Source organism: Dasypus novemcinctus, chromosome 23 (genome assembly GCF_030445035.2).
Source record: "Dasypus novemcinctus isolate mDasNov1 chromosome 23, mDasNov1.1.hap2, whole genome shotgun sequence".
Classification (NCBI taxonomy): Eukaryota; Metazoa; Chordata; class Mammalia; order Cingulata; family Dasypodidae; genus Dasypus; species Dasypus novemcinctus.
Genome location: NC_080695.1, coordinates 70,496,012 through 70,515,518, shown reverse-complemented (window position 1 = coordinate 70,515,518; position 19,507 = coordinate 70,496,012). Strand labels below are relative to the sequence as shown.

The 19,507-nt window shown below is 43.3% G+C and overlaps 2 protein-coding genes across 2 annotated transcripts; one reads left to right on the top strand and one right to left on the bottom strand.

Annotated features, from left to right (window-relative positions):
• The first annotated feature begins 389 nt into the window (after nucleotides 1-389).
• LOC101422565 (olfactory receptor 1F1-like) lies at nucleotides 390-1,322 on the top strand. The gene has a single exon (XM_004475870.1). The coding sequence runs from the start codon at nucleotides 390-392 to the stop codon at nucleotides 1,320-1,322; it is 933 nt and encodes a 310-aa protein (XP_004475927.1).
• An 8,713-nt stretch (nucleotides 1,323-10,035) lies between these two features.
• Nucleotides 10,036-10,974, bottom strand: LOC101415977 (olfactory receptor 2C1-like). The gene has a single exon (XM_004475861.1). The coding sequence runs from the start codon at nucleotides 10,972-10,974 to the stop codon at nucleotides 10,036-10,038; it is 939 nt and encodes a 312-aa protein (XP_004475918.1).
• Between the last annotated feature and the right edge of the window lie 8,533 nt (nucleotides 10,975-19,507).

Genomic DNA, 19,507 nt, shown 5'->3' with positions numbered 1-19,507 from the left:
ATAGATGTTCTCCATATGCATTATGAATATAAAAGTCTTCATTAATATTCTTATATTTGTAGTGTTTGATAACATTTGCTTTGTCAGAATTCATGGTGAGGGTAAAAAGTTCAATCAGGAGAGAAGGCTCTAGAGACAAAACCACGGTCATCACTGGCCTGAGTGTCCTGTCCGTGGTGCTCTGTATACAAGAGCGTTTGTATTTACTCTTCTCACGAAGTAATGGAGACTTGAAAGAGATCTGGCTGCTGAAGAGAAATTCTAGTATTTTACATATATCACGTGGTCTTTCCCTTTGTAACCTTCTTAATTGCCTCACCGTAATCATCCTTTTCCAGGCTATTGAATCTATCAGGCTTTGTCTGCATTTGGCCCAGACCCCCACACCCATGAACCGGGAAAACCAGTCTACTGTCTCCGAGTTCCTCCTCCTGGGTCTCTCCAGGAAGCCCCAGCAGCAGCAGCTCCTCTTCGTGCTCTTCCTGAGCATGTACCTGGCCACGGTCCTGGGGAACCTGCTCATCATCCTGGCCATCAGCGCAGACTCCCGTCTGCACACCCCTATGTACTTCTTCCTCTGCAACCTGTCCTTCGTGGACATCTGCTTCTCCTCCACTAGCGTCCCCAAGATGCTGACCAATCACATACTTGGGATCCAGACCATCTCCTTCCGTGGGTGTCTCACACAGATGTATTTCTTCATTGTGTTTACTAACATGGACAATTTCCTCCTGGCTGTGATGGCCTATGACCGCTTTGTTGCTATCTCCCACCCCTTACACTACTCAACAAAGATGTCCCATCAGCTCTGTGCCCTGCTGGTCATTGGATCATGGGTCATGTCCAACCTCAATAGTCTGTTGCATACCCTGCTGATGGCGCGACTCTCATTCTGTGCAGACAACACCATCCCCCACTTCTTCTGTGATGTTGGTCCTCTGCTGAAACTCTCCTGCTCTGACACACACCTCAATGAGATGATGATTGTCACTGAGGCTGCCCTGATAATGATGATCCCGTTGGCATACATACTGGCTTCATATATCCATATCACCCGTGCTGTTCTGAGAGTCCCATCCACAAAAGGAAAATTGAAAGCCTTCTCCACCTGTGGCTCCCACCTCACTGCAGTTTCCCTCTTCTATGGCACCATCATTGCTGTGTATTTCAACCCTTCATCCTCACACTCAGCTGAGAAAGACACTGCAGCTACTGTGCTGTACACAGTGGTGACGCCTATGCTGAACCCCTTCATCTACAGCCTGAGGAACAGGGACTTGAAAGGGGCGCTAAGAAAAGTGATGGGCAGGACATGTTCTTAGTGATGAAAGTATTGTGGACCTCTCATTCCCAGTCCTATAAATACTTGCCAAGTCACTATAATGTAGCAATCCTTATATTGATAAGTGTCTGTGATAAGCAGAAAACGTACTCTCCATAGATACTTATCAATTAACTCTGACTTAATTACAACCCTGTACTCTCAGGTAGAGAGTGATATTTGTTTTAATTACCATGGTTCAAATTATTTTCATTGAAGCTGAGTTTTTCCTTTCTAAACGGTCACTTTCAAAAGCTTCACGTAGGAAATACATTTGCACTTTGTTTTTGGAAATCCTCTGAGAACTTAAAGCAGTGGTTTTCAGTCCTGGCTCTATGTTAGTACCACCTGGGGAACTTTGAAAATAGACTGCTGCTGGGTGAAAAGTCAACAATTAAATGGGAGTCTCTGAGGTGGGATCCAGCCGTTGGTACTTTTCCTCCTTTACGTTGCCCAGGGTTGAGCAGGGTGAGGGTGGAGGGTTCTGCTGTACATTCTGTGCTGCAGTCACGCTGCTGTGAATATCCTTTCTGATTGCTCATCATAAAGAGGAACCCTGATGTCTAATCTGAGTAATATTAGTAAAGGGAAAAACAGAGTCCCTGGAAATTCTCTGTGGGGCAGCACAAGATTTCTGCTGAACAAAAAGAGACACAGATTCCCGTGCCGCTGACAACAACAGAAGCGGACAAAGACGATGCAGCAAACAGACACAGAGAACATACAACCGGGGTTGAGGGGGGAAGGGGAGAGAAATAAATAAATAAATAAATCTTTAAAAAAAAAAGATCTTGTGCTGGGAAGAGCAGTCCTCTGGCCATTCACACAGAATTCCAAGAATTCTTCACTCACTATTTTCAGTTTCTCTCCATCCAATTTGACTTCCTTACTTTATGGGGGTATAGTTAGCATATGGTATGACTTTGAACCAATTTTTCCCAACTGTAAGTTACATGGTAGCTCACATCTAGGGTTACAGCTCTGTCTGTATCCTTGGCCATTTCTACCGATAACCAGAGGGACACTTCACCAACTGGGGCGAGAATTGGGTCATATTTCCTTCCTTCTATCATTTCCACCCGTGCCCGCTGGCTTGATCACCATGCAGTTCCATACTTCCCACTGGTTGGTAAAGAACCCCTAAGTTGCTCAGTCCACAGGAGTCAGCCAGGTCAGAGGTTCACGACTGTAACAGACTCACGGATTACACACACAATACTTTTGCGCTTTTAGTCTTTTCTTTGCTTGAATTCTGTTTAATGATAAAAATCACTGCCTGTGCTTTCTGTGGTTTGGGCTGCCAGGTGTGTATACCTGGCCATTCTCCATGACCTGTCTGAATTATGTGATGTGGGAAATGGGCTCCTGTTCTCAGTCAGGGGCTTCTTTTAAAGACTTTCCTGCTGTATCTGCTTCTCGTGAGTGAGAAAAAAGATCGGACTCCAGAGCCTGTCCTGGAAAGAAGGGCTACGGATGATGCCTCCACATTATATTCATTCTTTAAAATTTTGAAATTATACAATATAATATATGCTTATTATGGATTGTTTCTGAAAATGCTGAATATTATATAGAGGGGAATCTAAACTTCTAACAATGCAGTCATTCAGTGAAAGCGTCATGAATAGTTCTGAATTTCTATTGTCTTTCTCCCGTGCACACATAACCAAATGTATTCACATTTACACATTAATACATGTAGATTATATTCTCTGTAAAATACTGTATTCTGCTTTTTAATTACATTATTATGTAATATTTTATCTATATCATTAAAAGTCCCTCCAAAAAGTATTTTTATTTTAATTTGCCATCAGGAGACCGCCTTCCACCGTGTGCTCCTTCCAGGTTGGCCTCAGAGGCAGAGCTGGACCTCTCAGGATGTCACACCATTCCCTGGTGGCCAACATCGAGTGAGTGATCCAGGTGGGGTCTATAGGCTCATCCACAACTCAGATGAGCCGTGTAGTCCCCAGTGTTTCCTGTGGCTGTGTGGAGCCTTCGTCTGAGTGTCTCTTTTCCCACTGCACAGTTCTGCTTCTGCTCCCTCCCTTCCACTGGAAGTGATCCCTAGTCAACATCTCGCATCACCCAAACTCTGCCTTGGCATGTGCTTCTGAAGATCCCAACCAGAAATACCGAAGTTGGTAGCTCCTACAGTTCAAAGTTAGTAAAAACGACAGCATGACAGCAAATGAAAAATAACAGCTATGCCATGATGCCTGACCAAAGGTCCATTTGTCTTTTCACTATTCATTGATAACATTGTTTATATTTTATTTGGAAACGTGATTTTGCAAAACACAATGATGTTATCCAGTCATTCTACTTGTTTCTTCACTCATATACTATTGTTAGACATTAGTTTCTTTTTCAAACAGAAGGGTTCCATTAGATTCTTAAACAATCTTCTCTTGTTCTCTGTCTCCCAGCTACAGTTATTTTGTCGCCTCCTCCTCTATATTCCCATGTGTGGTTTTTTTTGTCCTCCTGAGGTTTAGTTTTGGACTTCTGTCTCACTCTACGTTCTGTCTTTGGATAATTACACTCACTTTCTTTTTAAAAAATTTTTATTTTGTCCATTTAATAATTAAAAATATAAACATTTAAAAGCTAAAAAGAAAGCAGTTGAATAAAACAAACATTTCTCAGTTAAACGTACTGGATAGATACAAGATTTTTTGAACCATATACTATGTTACACAATATATTTGGTTCATAGGAATGCAATCATACAGTGCTTGACTTTTTGTGTCTGGCTTGCTTCACTCAACCTATTGTCCTCCAGGTTTATCCATATTGTTATATGCTTTACGAACTTCATTTCTTCTTACAACTGCATAATAATGTGAATACACCACAGTTTGTTTATCCATTCATCTGTTGATGAACACGCGGGTTGTTTCCAACTTTTGGCAATCGGGAATAATGCCACTATGAACATCAGTGTGCAGATGTCTGTTTGTGTCACTGCTCTCAGTTCTTCTGGGTGTATACCTAGCAGTGATATTGCAGGGTCACGTGGCAAGGTATAGTCTACTTCTTTAGGAACTGCCAAACAGTCCTCCACAGTGACTGTACCATTCTGCATTCCCACCAACAGTGAATATCTCTCTACATCCTCTCCAACACTTGTAGTCCTCTGTCTTTTTAATAGTGGTCATTCTGATAGGTGAGAAATGAAATTGCATTGTAATTTTGATTTTCATTTCTGTAATCATTAGTGATGGTCAGAATTTCTTCGTGTGTTTTTTTGCTATATTTATTTCTTCTTTGGACAAATGTCTATTCAAGTCTTTTGCCCATTTTTTAATTGGGTCGTTTGTCTTTTTATCATTCAATTATAACATCTATTTATATATCCTGGATATTAAACCCTTATGAGATATGTGGTTTCCAAATACTTTCTCCCATTGAGTTGGGTGCCTTTTCACTCTTATGACAAAGTCCTGTGAGGTGCAAGAGTGTTTAAATTGGAGGAGGAGGTCCCACTTATCTATTTTTTCTTTTGTTGCAGGTTCTTTGGGTGCAAGGTCCAAGAAAGTACAACTACTAAAGGTCTTGCAGATGTTTCCCTAAATTTTTCTTCTAGTAGTTTTATGGTCCTGGCTCTTAAGTCTTTGATCCATTTTGAGTTAATTATTGAACAGAGAGTGAGATTGTATACCCACTTTCCTGTCTTTAACTAAACCTATAGTGGTGAGTTATGAATCCATATCTGTCAAGCTTTCCCTTGACCTGTAGCTACACACTGCCCAACTCCTAGAGCACTCCATCTGACTGTCTTTTATAGCTTCACACCCACATGTCCTCAGTGGAACCCACCATCTCCCTACTGCCACCATCAGGTACTATCACCCACACTATATAGACTAACGCCACATATCTCTCTCCTGTTGGATTTGCTGATCTCAGTGGTACCAACATGTTACAACCACCCCCACCTGCTCCCTTATTCCACATATCCAATTAGTTACTAAGGGCTCTGCTCTCCTCCTTAGCATCCTTCAGAATTATTCCCTACCTTTCACGTTTGCCATTGTTCAGGGTCTCACCTCTTCCAGGACTGTTGTAACACTCTGAAGTTGGTCTCTCTGCCTTCCAATTTCCCTTCTTCCATGTCACACACAACAGAGCAGCCACAGGGGTCTCTAAAAAATGACAAGAAGATCAGATCCTTCCTGGGATTGCAGTCTTTGAAGGTATTTACACTGATTGTAGATTAAATCCAAACCACTCAATATGACTTATCGTGGAGTGACTATATAATTTGTAATCCAAACCATGGTACTTATGAGTGAAGGGGGGTGTGGTAGGTTGAATAATGAACTGCTGAAAAACATGTTTTTAATCTTAATCCAGTCCTGTGGGCCTGGACCCGTTTCATATAGGACTTTTTGAAGATGGTATTTTTAGCTAAGGTGCAGCCAACTGAATCAGGAAGGGTCTTAATTCTGTTACTGGAAGATTGATAGCGAAGGCCACAGAGAGAAAGCCACAGGGAGGAGCAAGAGGCTGGAAGTCAACAGAACCCAAAGGTGAAAGAAGGTGTTGCCCTCTGCCTTGCCACGTGGCAGAAAAGCCAAGTTCCGAGGAAGGCCAGCGGCCAGCCCAGGAAGCACAGTCTGTGAGGAGAAAGCCTCACCTTGCTGGCACCGTGATTTTGGACTTCTCCTAGCCTCAAAACCATGAGCCAATAAAGTTCATTGTATAAGCCAACCCATTGTACGGTCATTTTCTTTTAGAAGCTGGGAAAATAAGATGTGCTGTTTATCAACAATTAAAGGTTAAATCGGGAATCTGCCAAGCAAACCAACATGTGTTGTCCCCTCACATATTTATAGGGTTATGTGATCTGCCGTCTGACTTTTCCTCCATTCTTCTCTCTCTCTCCACTCTATAGTCACACACGAACTCCAGCCGTATCTGATGGCTACTTCCCCAACAGACTAGGTATCATATGGCCACACTTCCTTCCTTCTGCCTGTCATTTCTTCCCAAGTGTCCTTCCCAGAAGGCTTTCTGGATGGGACTCTCAGCACAGCACAGGTGATAGGGATATATGAAGCCAGGATGTAAACAAATGAGTTGATTACTATCAGGGCAGCCTCAGTGAGCATCATCATCTCATTGAAGAGAATACACCCAACTGTTTAATATATAAAGATGATGTGGTATATCTAGACAATGGAATGTTATTCAGCCATAAAAAGCAATGAAGTTATGATACATTCTACACATGGATGAATCTTTTTTTTTTTTTTTTTTTAAATTTTTTTATTTTTTATTGACTTTGTAATAATATTACATTAAAAATATATATGTGAGGTCCCATTCAACCCCACCCCCCCACCCCCCCTCTCCCCCCCCCCCAACAACACTCGTTCCCATCATCATGACACATCCATTGGATTTGGTAAGTACATCTTTGGGCACCTCTGCACCTCATATACATTGGTTCACATCATGGCCCATACTCTCCTCTATTCCATCATGTAGGCCCTGTGAGGATTTACAATGTCCGGTGATTACCTCTGAAGCACCATCCAGGGCAGCTCCATGTCCCGAAGACGCCTCCACCTCTCATCTCTTCCTGCCTTTCACATGGATGAATCTTGAAATCTGTGTTGTATGAAATAAGTCAGGCATAAGTTGTGTGAAATAAGGCATAAATTGTATGAAATAAACCAGGCACAAAAGGGTAGCTGTTATATGATTCCACTTATTTGGGTTATCTAAAATAGTCAAATTCATAGAGCCAGAAAGTTAGAATACAGATTACCAGGGCATGAAGTAAAGGGTGAGCTGGGCATTATTGCTTGATCAGTACAGAATTTCTATTTGGGGTGATGAAAATTTTGGAAATCGTGATCATGGTGGCAGAGTGTTGTGAATGTAATTAATACCACCAAATTGTACACTTAAAATGGTTAAAATGGAAAATTATATGTTACATGTGTTTTACCACAATAAAAATATTCAACAAACATACACTTATCATTCATTCTGTGCCAGGTACATCCTTACACACATCCCCTGCAGTGACACTAAGACACAGCCTCTGTCCTTGAGCCACTTTCTAGTTGGGGTGTGGATGATGGTGAGAGACCAAGTAACAAATGAGTTAAAATTAGTGTATTATGTAGAATTACTATCAGAGGAAATAGTTTCTTATTTCATCAGTACTATTTGCCATGTACCAAGTACTGTATGTATCTAATCTTGTTTGATCCACACAACCACCCTTCAAGGTACAGTGCTTATTTTACTGCTGGGCACAGTTAAGGGACAGCAGAGCTAAGATTTGAACCCATCTCCATGACTGCAAGCCCAGAATCTTCCCACTATACAGGGTTACTGGGGAAACAGCACAGAGAATGAACCTTTATCACATTAGGTAAAAAACGACTTCGCAGTGGAGATGATGATGATGACCATGTGTTTTAATTTCCTGGGCTACTCAAACAAATATCATGCAAATGGATAGCTTAAACAATGGAAATTTAATGTCATTTCCCATCTTAAATGAAACAGCTGGAGGATGTGACCATTCAGCCTCCTTGTGGTTCCAGTTCTCATAAACTAATTAACTGGAATTCTGGTTTATACCTCAACATTTAGGAGCTTAGCTTATGTGAGTCTACCTCCTAAGAATTATGTCATCTGAGTGCATTTATCAACCAAGTTTTTGAGCTTGTAAGACTCTGGACTTGGATGAATTCACCAAGAGAATGGCACCAATTGTCTGTTCCTGGAGACATACCTCAGTATTTCTGTATAAGGAAATGAGAGAATAGAACATGGCATAGATCTGCAACTGAAATAAACAAACAATGGACAAGACAATAAAATGTAATGTAATTAGGTGTCTTTAGAGAGCATTAAGGAAATGTGGAGATGGGAAATTTGTCATTGTTTTTCAGTGTTGTCCAAGGGACAGGATAACCCCAAGCTGCCAATACAAAAACGTCCATTTGACAAATTTAGTTGCAAGTATGAAAAAGCAGAGCCCATGAGATGGGTTGACTCAATTCATTAAGCACTTATTGAGTATCTACTATGGATGAGGCATGTGTTTATAGGTACAGTGGGGGGTCGAATGGCCGAAGACCTTTTTGAAAGTAGGCCTAAAACTTACTGACTTGCTTTTCTCTGATAATGTAGTTGTCAAGGAACTTTCTCACACTAACCTGGCTTCTCTGCCTGGGGAAATAGTATATGAACTATGGTGGGTAGGGGTTCCTTTGGGAATTCTATTAATGCACAGAATCACAAGTTGGCATTCTGATTCTAATACCTGAGCTCCTTGAAGTGAGTCAGTGCATGCTGGACTGATTGCTGAGTTCTAGGAATTGTAAGATTGAGAGTCAAGGTCTTGGAGCAGAGGATATACTTTATGGATGGATCATTGCTCTTGGGCTCGTAAAATTGCTTAATGAACCTCAGGTCATTCCATAGTCCACTGACCAAACTAGCACATTCCAATACTTGTATCAAACATGAGGGCGGACAATTTTAGGTGGGATGATTTTAACAAAACATTTCTCTTTGGCTAGAATTGAAAAGCAGATTGACTTTCCTGCCTTTTCTCATTAAATATTAGATGAGGCATAAGGAAGAATGGGATGTGGACATAAGGGAGAGGATAAGCAAGATGATGGAGAGATATATGGATGTTTGTATTCATAGACAGAAATATTGCGAAGAAGAGAAAAAGAAAGGAGGGAAAAGATGTTGGATGGTGTATTAGCCAGCCAAAAGGGGTGTTGATGCAAACTACCAGGAATCTGTTGGCTTCAATAAAGGGTATTTATTTGGGATAGAAGTTACAAGGCCCTAAAGAGTCAACTCAAGATACCATAAGAAGTACTTCCTCACCCAAAGTCTGTTGCCACATGTTGACTCACACCATCTGTGAGGGTTCAGCCGTCCTCTTCCCTCTTAAGGCTCTGTAGTTCCAGCTTCTTCCAATCTGAGCTGCAGGCTGACATCAGGCTCGCCTCTCTTCCTGGGAATTGTTTCTTTCCGGATCCAGCTGTTCTGGTCTCTTTACAAGATCAGCTGTAAACTATCAGGCTCATCTTTTCCCAGGACTGCAGGATACCCTGTGTATCTCCTACTCTTTGTTGAAAGTCTGTTTTATCAGCCCACCAAGGGGGCTGGGACTCAATGCTGAGTCGCACTCTAATGACATGGTTGAATCAACGCCCTAATCTTAATTTAATCGAGTAAATGTAGCCTTTGCATTTAATACAATCAAAGGGTATTCCGCCCAGAGGAACTGACCAATTTAAGATGAGCTGTGAGGTTCTTCATATGGGGTTAAGAATATCTGGTTTGATTTTGTGAAATTAGACTAACGTATAAGATACTGCAAGTAAAGGTGATTTCTTTAGAGAGTGTAGAATTCTATAGAAATCTAAAGTTTAATAACACACGGACACTGGAGACAGACACATAGTGATAGGTCTGAACTATGTCAATAACCCCTGGGCCTTGAACCACACATGCCAACTGTGTTATCTGTGGCACACAGTAGGTGTTTGGGTAAATAAGTGTAAAACATTTTAAATAAGACTAAGCATGTCCTGATAGCTTAGGGTTCTTGGGAACGTGTCAAGTCAGTAACCTCATGTTCACCTGATCAGAGAGATAAGGAGAAAAAGCGTCTAGAGATGAAGAGACATTATATGATGGACGAGTTCTTACTTCTCTCAGCCTACTTCCCTTCCCTTCCTCAGCAGCCGTCGCAGTGCCCCCTTCACCTCATTGTTCCTCAGAGTGTAGATGAGGGGATTCACCACGGGCGTCACCACGGAGTAGAAGAGGGAAATGAATTTGTCCTGGTCCTGATTGCTGGTCTTAGCTGGAAGCAGATATTCATAGATGACTGAGCCAAAAAAGAGGAGCACCACCACCAGATGGGAGAGACACGTGTTAAAGGCCTTGCGGCGTCCCTCGGCTGAGTGGATCTTCAGCGCCGCCTGAGCAATGTTGCAGTAGGAGATCAGGATGATGGTCAGGGGGATGGCAGTGAAGAAGGTGCAGACTCCATTGAGCATGGCCTCATTGAGACTTGTGTCTCCACAGGCCAGTTTGATTATGGCGGGCACCTCACACACGAAATTGTCCACCTTCTGGTGCCCACACAATGGGAGCTGGAAAGTGAACGTTGACTGTATCACAGAGTTACCCAAGCCACACAGCCAGGCAATGGCAGCCAGCTGCCAGCAAAGCCGGGGGTTCATGATGATGGTGTAGTGCAGGGGTCGGCAAACTGCCACATAGCGGTCGAATGCCATCACCACAAGCAGGATGCCCTCAGTACCCCCTAGCCAAAGGAAGACATAGAGTTGGGTGACACAGCCACCATAGCTGATGGTCTTGTCTGGGCCCCATAAATTGATCAGCATTTGGGGGATGGAGCTAGTCGTGAAGGCAAGGTCCATGGAGGAGAGGTTGCTTAGGAAAAAGTACATGGGTGTGTGGAGTCGGGAATCTAGGTGGGAAAGCAGGATGATGGTGGAGTTCCCAAGTAGGGTCAGCAAGTAAGAAATGAGGATAGCTACGAAAAAAATCATCTCCAGCTGGGGATGGTCAGATATACCCATCAGAATGAAAGCCTTGAAGGAACTGCTGTTGGTACCCTCCATCACTGGGTGCCATCAGTCCGTTGAGGAGTCCGTCCAGGGAACACTGCTGGGAGAAAAGCAAATGAAGAAGCAGCTATGGATAAGGTGGAGCTGCATCAGGGAAGGTCTAATAGATCTCCAAACTTCCTAGTTAAGTACCAGGTTAATTTTTATGCTTTGCAATGTTGTTTGCAATCCTCAACTGCTATGTGTTCCCCAATGGATGGAAAATGTATTCCACTAGAATGACAACTATGAACTATCATCAAAATGAAGGAAGTGCTCTATGAGGATAGAAGGAAAAGATTAGGGCTTTTCACATTAGAACAATGGTTTACAACCGGGTGGAGGGATTTGACCATCAGGATTAGATACAGAAATTCTCAAAATATGCATTTTTCCATGTTTGATATGGTTAGAGAACGGGCAGAGTACATATTGTAATTGGGAATGCTCCCCAGGAGTTTCTGGTACAGTTCCTCCTCTCTCTTCTTTATCCTTCTCCTTCCAGTTGAAAACTGCTGATTTAGAAAGATGAAGTTTAGGAAGAACATGACAAGTATAAAAGCATGTAAATAATGGAAAGAGTGAACATAGATGTAGGTCACCAAATACAGAATAGGGGAATAGATGAGTTAAGAAGAGATAAATGTACAAGAAGCAAAACTTGAGAACCCCAGGTAATTTTAAGTGGGACAGGCTAAAGATATAAAAAGTCTTTATACAAAAAGGGGTTAAGTTAATGGATATGCAAATTATTAAAAGAAACCAGGAAATTTCAGAGAGATCCCTGATACTTCGATGTGGATGACTATCACGCCCACCTCTAAACCATGGAGTAATTCTTAACATCTCATGAACACAAAAATTGTTTATTTTTTTGCAAAAAGTAGTAATTGGGCCACTTACCTATCCTTTTCTTGGCCAGGAGCTAGGCTCCTTTGAAGATCATAAACCAAAACCCTTCCTTAGTATCTTAGATCTCTTGACTAAGAAATGAATCTCAGAGCAAAACAGAAATAGTCCTTGGGTCACTTGGCCTCAACTGAACACTGAGGATTGGGAGGAATGCTCTGCCTCTTTCTCTGGACCTTGATGTACCCCACAGGAACACAGGCAGCTGTACCCAATGAGCAGGCTTGATGGGACTTGCTCCTTAAGTAGAGTGTGCGGACGTGCTCAGCTGGTGTTATGCATGAGGCTGGGACCTCTTGATCACATCACTAGGCCAAAGCTCCCAATAACTGCTCTTTTCATCAATAAGTAGCAGCAATACTAGAAACCCTGACACTAGACCCCCAGAAATCAAGGAAGGAAACCTTTTCTAATTGTCTGTTTCCTTAGGTCAGCAACAGAGTCCTTCTACTGAGTCAGGGATGACGGGAATCTCAGAGACATTTCAACCTCTCTTCTTGCCTCTACCTCATACCTTAAGAAGAGGTGATGATGTATTATTTTCATGTAGAATTTAAGGGAGCTGAGGAACTGAGCTACCAATCTGATAATCAGCTCATCTTTCTGTTCAGAAGTTCTTCCTGACACCTGTCTTACTTCCTCCTGCCATTTGAAGTGCTCTCATCCTTTTGCATCCTCTTAGGGGGAAGAAACAGACAGACACTGTCTTCTTCCATGAATTGTTTGGTCTCTGGGTGGTGGCTGCTTTGTGGCTGCTAGTGATGCTGAGAAGTCCAGAATTCTGTCCAGTCCCTGCTCTGGGCTTACTCAGCAATGTTTAGCCCAGGTAAGAATCAGCCACGATGGAAAAGGAAAGGATATTCCTGGAGTGGGAAACTGTTGACCCAAGGCATTCAGAAGGTCAGGAGGAAATGCCAGGCTAGCTAGATTCTTGGCTTGAGCTTGACAAGCTCCCCAAGCTAACACAACTTCAACTGCAAGTTTGCATTCAGCAGCCTGCTTCTTCCTCAGCGCCCTTTTTCTCTTTAAAAAGGGTCTCCCCTCTGGTTCCTACTTCTCTCATAATCTGGGGATGTTAAATTAATCCAGTAGCACTTGAATTTTAAGAGGAACCTATAGGGGACAATATTGAACTCAAAGGATGCACCAGTTAATGCAAATTGGGCATGAGAGCGTCTGAATGGAGAATTGTTTGGGGACAGAAAGATTTTCTAGGAATCGTCCATGTGTGATGCACTGATGGCTCCCACCTCTGCCTGCCTGTAGGTTTGGCTTGGAAGTTTGGGATAATGAGAGAAGCAGGCAAGATTCGCTTCTTAAAGAGAATCCTAGGTATTCTAGTTGCCCACCTTTGCCCAGTTTTCTGCCCCTTTATCCACTGAACTTCACAACTTTCAATTGGCCACCCATGGAAGAGCCACAGCAGAATTGAAATCCTGGCTTTCTCCAATCCCAGAGATTGTTTTGAATACTTGATGCTCTCCGTGTTGTATGCATGTTCTCAGAATTTAAGCTTTGCTTTGAATATTAGTCCAAGCAAAAACATCATTAGGAAAGGGAATCATAAAACAAAAGACAACAATAAACTTGATCCTGCATTCTAGTACCCAAGAGAGAGGTTTTGTAGATATATTTTATTTCAAACTCTTTCCTTTATTTTGGAGTTGGTTGACAGTGATATTCCTGATGGTTCTGTTTGTGCCAGATTTTCTTGCACGTAAGTTCCTAGTGAGTATTTTCTTGATGACTTGATGAGAGTAGGGATATGGTTTTCAAAGTAGGATGATACTGTGGTATGGCAGGTATGAACCAAAACAAAACAAAACAATAAACAAATAAATTTTGCCTGGAAGGGTAAAGGTAGAGGGAGAATACAATCAAAACCTTTCAAATCAGAAAGATTTAAGGTATTAGCTAAAGTGAACAGAAACATTGGAATTCAAGAATTAGAGATCAAGCAGTTTGCATCTTCAAAGAGTTAGGTGTAGGACTAATAAAAGAAAAAAATTCATAGTTGAAATAAACTTGAAAATTTTCTAAAAATATTAAAATTTCAGTTACAAAGTTACCATGCCTCATTAAGGAAAACCACGCTGTTAGGAGGGGACCCTACATTTGACGTTAGCCTCAGGGAAGCCAACCCAGGCTCCTTGAGAACGTGTTCTCTGACTGGGGAAAGAATTCTGGCTGACCGGGCAGAGGCCTGAGCCAGGTGGCAATTTTGACGGGAAAAGGACTCACAAACTAGAAGAAGGACTGAATGCATAGTGGTACATTTTAAACGTCCAAAAATTCAACAGCACAAAGTCTGCATGGTGAAAGGCAGACATCAAGGTCGTGTCTCCCCACAAGCCCGGCAGCGGGGACCCGGGGCGCAAACCCTGGAGGAGTGGCTGGGGCAGGGCCTGAGCCGCTCCCTGCTTGGGGCTGCTGCTTCAGGCGAGGACTGCCTGCTCTGCCTGGCGCTTAGGGAAGGATCAGGGACGCGCTGATGTTTAGAGAAGAGGGACAGCAGGAAACAGACCTTGTGAATGCAGGGGAAGGCGTTAGTCGTCCTCAGAAAGCGAGGGCACGAGGAGGTGTGCTGCGTCGCCCCCTCCAGTTAATGTCCTCACTATAGGATGGGATTTTAAAGTCGAGAGGGAGCTGGTCAGGTGCCCTCCTTGTCTCTGAGAAACAAACATGGGCATAAGCAGGGGCAGGTGGGAGGAGGCCTCCAGGTTGGTAAAATACAGCTAAACTCTTCGGCAAGGGGAAAGGAAGGGGGTGGCTTCGAGACCTGCCTGGCGGGCTGGCTGTACCTCGGCCTTGGGGCTCCTGTCCTTTGGGCTTGGGGGTCTGTCCCCAGGACAGGGCTCCGGGCACAGGAGGTTCCTGCAGGTGAAGAATCCCAGGGCCCCTCCGGGACCATCCTAAGGGCATCTTTGTTAAAGGTGCTGCCCTCCTTGCTGGGGACCACCCCTGCCCTTGCAGTGGCTGTGCTGCCTCCTCTGCTCCCGCTGCAGGAAAGGCCTCTGGTCCCGCGGCTGGAGGACCGCCCACCTCCCCTGAAGGCAGCACCTGAAATCAGAGCCTTTCCAAGGCCCTGGCCACTGTCCCCATCTCTGCTGTTTCCTTCCCATCTTCCTCTCCTCTCTGCCCCTCTCTCCTCCACCCTGGATTCTCCAGAATAAAAGCCCATGAATTGCTGGTGGAAACGTACCTTTAGCTTCAGGATCCAACCCAAGGCACCTTCCCTGTGCTGGGAGGTGGAGCTGGCAATCGGGAAGGGAGCTGGGCGGCCGCCTGCTCCAGGGCTGGGCCCGCAGGCTTTTATCCCCAGGGCGGGTCCTGGCCCCCTAAGGCCACCTGAAGCCGGGCTGGGCCTGGTTGAGCCTGTGGAGCCCAGAGGGGCCCTCGTCACCCCAGGCAATTAGCACCAGTGGAGTGGCCGGAGCCCAGGAAGGCGGTCCCTGAAGGCTGCCTCTTTCCTTCACCCTTCCCCAACGCAGATCCCTAATCAGAGCAATGATAATAACTGCACTGCTTAAATAATTAGGACTTATTTAAGTTTCCTAACTTGCTTCTTCATCACGCAGAAGGGGAAGTGGTGCAGGTGGCTGGGTGCTCAGAGCTGTGACTTCAGCCACTGCTGCTCTCCCTGGACCAAGGCAGGGCTCCCTTAGTAACCAAGGGGGCCGGGCAGGGGGCCGCACCCCACAGGTCCCACCCCCTCTTCATAACCTGTGAAGCATAATTTTAGTGAATAAAAACCAAACAGGGTCTCTAATGCATAGGATGGCAGTGTTTCCCTCTTTTCTGAAATGTCTCCTTTGAGGGTTTTTTTGGGGGGTGTGGGTGTGGGTCTCCACTATTTCCGACTCTAACGTAAACCATAAAGTGGGGCTTGGACACTCGTGCCAGGCTGTGTGAAAGCAGTACCTTATGGGTGATCCTGAAGAAGCTCAGGAAGGGAGACTGGCACCCAGAGCCGGGTGCTGGCTGGGGGCCTCAGGGGCGGGCGAGGTCTGTCCCGCGGCCTCTCCTGCTCTCAGGTCGTGCAGCGTCAGGACCCTCATGCTCCCAGGTCACAAGCAGCATCGCGACTGGCGCACCAGGTCCATGTTATTATTCCCCTTTACAAGAGAGGACCTGAGGCCCAGAAGTGTCAAGTGGCTGCTGGAACCAGGCCTATTGCCTCCGAAGTCCACACATGGAAAACTGGAGAACTCAAATGTCATCAGTAGGGGAATTACGGAAATCGTGGCATCACTACGGAACATTAGGCAGCAGCTTGAATGAGCAGATCTGCTTGTCCAACAAGGAGGAGATTAGTCTTAGGAAGATGAAGTGAAAAACAAGTTGCTGGACAATTTGCATAATATGTTTTCATTTTAGCAAAAAACCTCTACTTGTACACACATATACTCACTTGTTACATATGTACATTGGCATGCACTGAAGAATGTCTAGGAGAAACAGAAAGATTCAGCTCATAGTGGGAGTGGGAAAGTGGGCTGGGGAGGGGAGGCCTTTCATTTTTTTAAAGTTTATCCATGTGTATTGTTTGAATATCTTAGAGTGACCTGCATTACCTTTATAATTTAAAAAATGTAAAAGATGAATGGATATTTTAATTCAAATTTTTAAACTGCAAAGATTTTAAATTAAATTTTTAAAATATTCAGAGCAAGAAGGACCTTGCCAGCCCCTGAGTGGTCCTGCTATTTTTCCTGGGTGTGGGACTGTCAGAGGCCAAGGAGTGAGCGCTGATGGGGGCTTGGTCCACCAGAGCAGAGCAGAACAAGTGGTTGTATTTCGCATCTACTTTTCAGGTAGAGCTGATGGCTTGCACATGGAGTGAGAGAAAGTGGGGCTGAAGTTGACGTGAGGGTTATTGACCTAATGAAGGGAAGGATGGAGTGGGGGGGGGGGAGCCCCACAATTTGGAGGGCTGGGAATAGAGAGTTTTGACGTGTTATTTTTGGGACGTTTGAATGAGCATGGACCTGGGCGGCACAGACTTTGGATGTGCATGATGGTAGCTCTGGCAGGGCGTCTGGCCTTGTGCCCATGATGCTCTGATCTTGAATCCGTCTTATTTTCCCGCCTCGAATTCGTACCTCCACTCTGGTACAGTCCTAGACCAGAGGAAGATGCTCTATATGTGAAAAACAGAATTAAAAAAAAAATTCAGGTGAGCAGTAATTCTACTAAGTTCTTTGCCCACTGTCATCCTTGGTCTGTGGAAGACTTCTCTTATTCACTTAAACATTGTTCTATTTACTTTTCTCACTTCATTCCCAACCTCAACTTTCATTTCCCTACTCTTTTCCAGAGGTACTTACTCAATCTAATGTGTGTTTTATAGAAGTGATTGGAAATATGTGTATCCTTGTTAAACACGGTTTTGTGCATTTAAATGTTTTTAATTTTCATCAACGTGGATATTGGGACAGGTATAGCTCTTTTTCTTTACCTTTTAACTCCTTTTCACAATGTTTTTGTTATGTTTTTAAAGATAAATTCATGTTGTTATATATGCATTTAGGTTAAAGTTTCTAATGCTAAGTATGCATTGACTATATTTTACTTATCCATTCCAGTATGGATGAACTTATAGCTTGCCTTTTATTTCTCATTTTCACAAACAATGCTCCAATGAACATGGAGAGAGTCTATGGTATATAGAGATACACAAACCTCATAGTGGGTTATAAGGATGCACATAGTAAGTACCAGCAGATTGCCCCAAAGTGGCAGTAGCCGTCTACTCACTACTAGCAAGGAATGTCCTCGCTGTCACCTTGGTATCATCAGATTTTCTAATTTTTGTCAAGCTGATGGGTGTAAGACAGTGTCTCACTTTATTTGGCATTTCATGGATTTCTAGTGAGGTTGAACATTTCTTTATAAATGTGTTAGCCAATTTTATTTCTTTCTGTGAATTGTCTATTCATATCCTTTCCCCAGTTTTCTTTTAGATTTTTTTTTGTTTTGCTTGTTTGTTTGCAACACTATATATTAGTATAGTCTAGATAAACTTTTCCGGTTGTAGACAATGCAAATCTTTTTGTCTAATTTAGTATATTCTGAACTTCATTGAACAGAAATCCTTAATTTTGAGGTAATCATATTAATACCTTTCTTTTTTTTCTCACTCTTTTTATTTTTTAAAAGATACTTCAATTACATAAATAAATGTTACAGGGAATACATATGGGATTCCCACATGCCCGTTCCCCACATCTCCCACATTTTCCCACATTAGCAACATCTTTCATCAGGGTTGTACATTCATTGCAAGTGATAACCACATTTTGGAGCATTCCCACTAAGCATGGATTATAGTTTACATGGTAGTTTACACTCTCTCCCATTCAAATTTATAGGTTGTGGCAGGATATATAATGTCTTGCATCTGTCATACTGATGTCATTCAAATGATTCCCAAGTTCTGAAAATGCCCCCCTATTACACCTGTTTTTCCCTCTCCCTAACCCCAGAACATCCATGGGTCATTGCTCCACAACAATGGTATTTCTTCCATTGCTAGATTCAGAAGTAGTCTATAGCAGAATAATAATAAGTTTATTTTAGTCCATAGTTCATTTCCCAATCCCGAGGACACTAGGATGGCGATGCCCACTCCACCATTACCTGAGCGGGGCTCCGATCCCGTACATCTGATAGATGGGTCTCTCTTGCTTGCGGTTGTAGGCACTCTCAGTTCCTTGGTATGTTGTTTGTCCTGGGTGAGTCCATTGAACTGGAGAGTAGGTGTTGCAACTCCTTTGAGATTCAGGGCTCACCTGACACATGGACGGCCCAAATATTTAAGTCTCTTGGGTGTTCATCTTCCAACTTAGTACTAATTATAGGTTTGAAAAGAAGGACAGAAGAGTCATGCGGAGTGTAACTCAGGCACACTGTGGAGCATAAATACCAGATTATGCCCATGGCAAGTGGCCAAATTCCTGAGCTATCTACCCTGATGGTAGTGTTTGGATGTCTCCATATCCCTGAGGAGCTTTGATATTTGGGGTAGCATCTACTTTGGCTGTCAATGAGATCCTGTTTAGATGTGCAGAAGCACTGTCTCTGGGATGGCCACCCAACTTACTTTGAATTCTCGAGCTATACAAACTCATTTAGCTTTTGGTCAAGGTGTTTGGCTTTCCATTTGTGTTTGTTTGTTTGTTTTCCAGATGCACTGCTTGGTGGTAGTAGCAATCCCTCCATGCCAGGGGGCTCATCCCCAGGAGTCTTGTCCCATGCTGGGGTGAAGTTATGCAGCTTTAAAATTCTGAGTTCAGCTGGCCACATGGCAGAGGAAAAATGGTGACAGCGGTGCACGGAGGATAGGACAGGTCCGCAGGCAAGAGTAAGGTGAAAGAGATATTAATACCTTCCTGATTTTAAGTTTTTGTTGTTTAAGAAATCCTTTCCAATGCCAAAGACACAAATACATCCCACTTCATTTTTATCTGATAATTTCATATTTCCTACTAGGCTTTTTTAAGCCCATCAATTTTATTGACAGCTATTAACAAAGCATACAGTTCACCCAATGTGTACAATCACATAGTGGTGCATTAATCACGTCAATCATTACTAGAGCTTTTTTAAAAATGTACAAGAAAATTAGAAAAAAAATTCA